Source organism: Galeopterus variegatus, unplaced genomic scaffold (assembly GCF_000696425.1).
Source record: "Galeopterus variegatus unplaced genomic scaffold, G_variegatus-3.0.2 Scaffold935, whole genome shotgun sequence".
NCBI lineage: Eukaryota > Metazoa > Chordata > Mammalia > Dermoptera > Cynocephalidae > Galeopterus > Galeopterus variegatus.
The window spans coordinates 455,907-460,419 of record NW_007727046.1 but is presented as its reverse complement, the minus strand read 5'-3'; the positions used below and the strand labels follow the sequence as shown (position 1 = coordinate 460,419).

General features: G+C 36.6%; 1 protein-coding gene across 2 annotated transcripts in view; it reads left to right on the top strand.

Annotated features, from left to right (window-relative positions):
- UBE2B (ubiquitin-conjugating enzyme E2B) overlaps positions 1 to 4,513 on the top strand; it is an 18,614-nt gene that overhangs the window by 7,352 nt on the left and 6,749 nt on the right. For both annotated transcript variants that reach the window (XM_008573577.1, XM_008573578.1), the window contains exon 4: positions 4,299 to 4,388. In XM_008573577.1, coding sequence (XP_008571799.1) covers positions 4,299 to 4,388 — 90 coding nt within the window. The remainder of the gene's footprint in view (positions 1 to 4,298; positions 4,389 to 4,513) is intronic.

Sequence of the window (4,513 nt, the reverse complement as noted above, 5' to 3'; positions counted from 1 at the left end):
CTATATGGGATCCGAACCCGGGGCCTTGGTGTTATCAGCACCACACTCTCCTGAGTGAGCCGCGGGCCAGCCCCTAAGGTGGTTTTTAAGTAGAAAATTGTAACACCAACAAATCTATTTGAAGCCATTTTCTGTTCTTAAAAGGCCAAGTTAAAACTAAATAAAACTACTGAGAATTTACGGTTTACAAAAGACTTTCTTCCCACATCAGCTCGGTCACCTCCATTGCCAGTTTCCTCTGTTACTTTGATGTTTGCATGTAGAACTGTAAGCCTAGATGGTACGGGGTCTGTGTTGGGAATAGTTTAAATTTAGGTGGACATGTAGCACAATGAAGATCTCCCTGAGGTAAACACAAGGTGTAATCATTCTTTTTTGCCTTGTTGTCCATATTAATAAGGTGTTGAGCTGAAGTTTTTCTTAAACATACATAGCTGTCAGTAGCTATTAACACTTAATACCCATAAGTAGTTAGCATTCAGCATAAGCTTTTTCATCTCAAGTTGGGTATTTTCACCAGAAGCCAGGAAGATGGGAAACCTATTCTATTATGTGTTTATAAGTGAGTTTATCAAATTGATTAGCCAGGTATATAGATTTTTCCTAATTATGGCTTGGGTTTTTAAAAAATTATTGAATAGCTTTGTTATAATTATCATAATGTCTTCAGAATTAACCCATTAAGGATATTTGTGCAAGAATACTGACTGTAGCACCATTTGTGAGGAGAAAATCTGAATGCCCATTAGGGGGAATAGTTAAACAAATTATGATGTATCTGGACTCTGGAATATTATGTACCTGTTAAAGAATAAGATAGATCTGGACACATGTCTGAGTAGACCAAAAAGTTGCAGAATAATTTATGAGTGTTGTAGCATCACATTTTTACTAAATAAATACACAGATGTGTGTGTGTCTTAAAGGTTATGTACCACACCGTTATCAGTAATTATCACTAGGTAGGAGTGAGGAATTGAAAGAGGTACTTAAGGGCTTCAGCTTTTTTTTCTATACCAGGGATTCTTAATTGTTGTCCAAAAACCCTTTAGGGTCTCTGAGACCCTTTCACAAGATTCATGTGACCAAAACTGTCTTCATACTAAGACTGTGTTGATATTTGTACTGATGGTATAAAAGCAGTGGTGGCTAAAACTGCATCCAAGCAGTTTAGCATCTTAGAACAAATAAAGACAGTGACACCAAACTGTACTAAGAGTCATTGTATTCTTTGCATTTTAAAAGGTGCCAGTTTTACTTTAAAATGCCTTGATGAAACAGTATAAATTATTAGTATTACTAAATTTTGACCCTTGAGTATAACATCTTTTTAATATTCTGTGTGTTGAAGTGGGAAGTACGAATAAAGCACTTCTGCATTTTAAGGTATGATGGTTGTATAGAAGAAAAGCACTTCTGCAATTGATTGTGTTGCAACTTGAACAAGTGCTTTTTTCAAGGGACATTTTTACTTGAGAGAATGGCTGACAAATTGTGGTTATTCAGGTTTGAATATATGGCAGACATATTCTTCAAGGTGACAAGAGAGCTGTTAGGTTAAGGAAAGTGACTGAAGATATTTGTTGCTGATGATTAAATGACAGCTTCCGAATATTTAAAAGACTTTTCTGATGAGATTAGTAGGTGATGTACTTACTGTGACTTTTTTTTTTTTTGATAGTATATAATGGAGTATGACAACTTTTGGGAGATCTGTATAACTCCAATGAACCAGTATTTTCCAAATGACCAATGCATAATATTACAAAATCATGGAAGATTTATGCAAATTGCAACATATTTTAGTGTAACTGAGTACAAACAGCTTATCGATATGGTTTCAGATTTTATATTGCAACAACCTTTTTAAAACTACCATTTCTTCTTTGGTGTAATATCACAAAAGAATATCTACAGTTATCTGGAAAGTCTATGAAAACACTCCTTATTTCAATTATATATTTGTGTGAGGCTGGATTTTCTTCATGTACTTCAACCAAAATAGCATATTGTAACAGATGGAGTGCAGAAGCAAATAAGAGAATCCAGCTGTCTTTTAAGCCAATCATCAGAATTGCAAAAATATAGGAGCCGGCCCGTGGCTCACTCGGGGGAGTGCGGTGCTGCTAATACCAAGGCCATGGGTTCGGATACTATATAGGGATGGCCGGTTCACTCACTGGCTGAGCGTGGTGCTGATAACACCAAGCCAAGAGTTAAGATCCCCTTACTGGTCATCTTTTTAAAAAAAAAAGAATTGCAAAAACGTAAAATAATGCTGCACTTCTCACTTAACTTTTTTGGGGGAAATATATTTTTCATTAATTAGGTTATTTAGGTTAATGCATAGTGGATTTACAGTTATTTTTTAATGAATTAGTAAATATTTTAAGATTTTCTAAATTATAATCTCTTTTTTTTATTTTTTATTTTTTGACCGGTAAGGGGATCTTTACATTGTACTGTTTATGGTATTCTTGAGGTTATTCCTGTTTGTATCTCTGTGGTAGAAATACTGTAAAATGGTATGCTACTGCAAGTATCTCCTCCCAGCTTCATGTTCAGTGAATTCACATTGGGAGTTTAGCTATGGAGGAATTCTGAGATCAAAAAGCTTAAGGATGGGCCGGCCCGGTGGCGCACTGGAGAGTGCGCCGCTTGGGAGCGTGCGCCGCTTGGGAGTGTGCGCTCCCGCCAAGGGTTCGGATCCCATGTGGAGACCGGTTCCCGCTCACTGGCTGAGCGCGGTGCAGGCACAACACTGAGGGTTGTGATCCCGTTGCTGGTCCCCGGTATGGGCGCGACACCGAGGGTTGCGATCCTGTTACCGGTCAGTAAAAAAGACAAAAAGGGGAAGAAAAAAAAAGCTTAAGGATAGCTGCTTCATATTTAAATGTGTTTGCCTGAAATTATACATTATGCAGCTGTTGTTTTTGTAATTAAAGAAAATTCGAATGTGAACTTTAGGCATAAGGCTAGCTTTAATAATTAACTGTATGTCTCAGAGTACCTTTATTATATTAATATATACCAAAATATGAAATAGAAATTGCCTGTGATTTGCTTGTATCTTTGGCCTCCCTAATCCCAAATTTCCAAGCAACAGCAACAACAAAAAAATTTAAAGAGGTGGAGGTTGTATACCAAATATATGAACAGTGAAGATATAAAATAGTTACTAAATATGAGACTCTTATCTTGGTAAGAGCTTAGAATTTAGACTGAAAAAGGGTTTTGTTTTTAAATGCATTGATGAAATAAGGAATGAACCTTGTAGAGACATCTAGAATGGTTTAAAGTTTTATTGACTTCTTTAGGAATAAGTCCCAACCTATGAAGTACGTCTGGGATTATAGTTGGAGGACCTCTCCAACCTTCGGGTGGGTTTCCTCTAAATACTAGAGCTCTGGATAGTTACATAAGCATAAAAGAAGTCTAGAAAGACAAACAAGAAACCATTAGTATTAGTTATTTTTTTCAGGAAATAGAATTGGAGTTGAGTCATTAACGTCTTTGTATACTCTGAACGGGTTGACTTGGTTACAAACGTATAATTTTTTTTTCTTTTTTTCTTAAAAGATGACTGGTAAGGGGATCTTAACCCTTGACTTGGTGTTGTCAGCACCACACTCTCTCAAATGAGCTAACCAGCCATACATATATAGGGATCCGAACCCGTGGCCTTGGTGTTATCAGCACCACACTCTCTCAAGTGAGCCACAGGCCAGCCCTAAATGTATCACTTTTAAAATGCCTATATCTCTATTGACTGGTAAATATTGATTTATACTGACTAAAGTGTGCTATGTTGGCTGATAACCAACAGTAGGCAATTACACTAAAGCTTAATAATTCTTGGTATATTCACATGAAGGGATTGGTATGGAGATGGAACCAATCTTTCACATTAGCACCTATGCCTCCAATCTGGGTTCTTTACCATGTGGTAGTCAGCCCCTCTCAAAATTGTTTGGCACTCTACTTCTAAGCTATAGTAAACCATAGTTCCTCAACTGTGGACTTTTAAGTCTTGGTAGCCAAGGCCCAATTGAAGCCTTCCAAAAATGTGACAGTTAACATTTTTACCAATAGCACATGAAAGTGCTTGTTCCCCAAGAGCTTGCCAATGCCACGTATTAGTCTAAAAGTATATTTAGTATGTTTTGTGTGCTAAACCAAAGTTGACTTACTTTTGTGTGGTTGTTCAAAAACCAGTATGGGGTTGAGAATTAAGTCATGAAGAGATAAAAAGTTGTGCTTGTCTTTACTATAATTATTTTGGTTTGTTTTCTTTCTAGGTACTTTTAAACTAGTAATAGAATTTTCTGAAGAATATCCAAATAAACCGCCAACTGTTAGGTTCTTATCCAAAATGTTTCATCCAAATGGTAAGTAGCAATTTATTAGACTTTGCAAATGATAGGGAGGGAAAAGAGTTGTTTCACTCCTTTTAGGTCTTTAGGGCCCACCTGTAGATGTTGCTTCTGCATCCACGTTAACCATATTTTTGTAG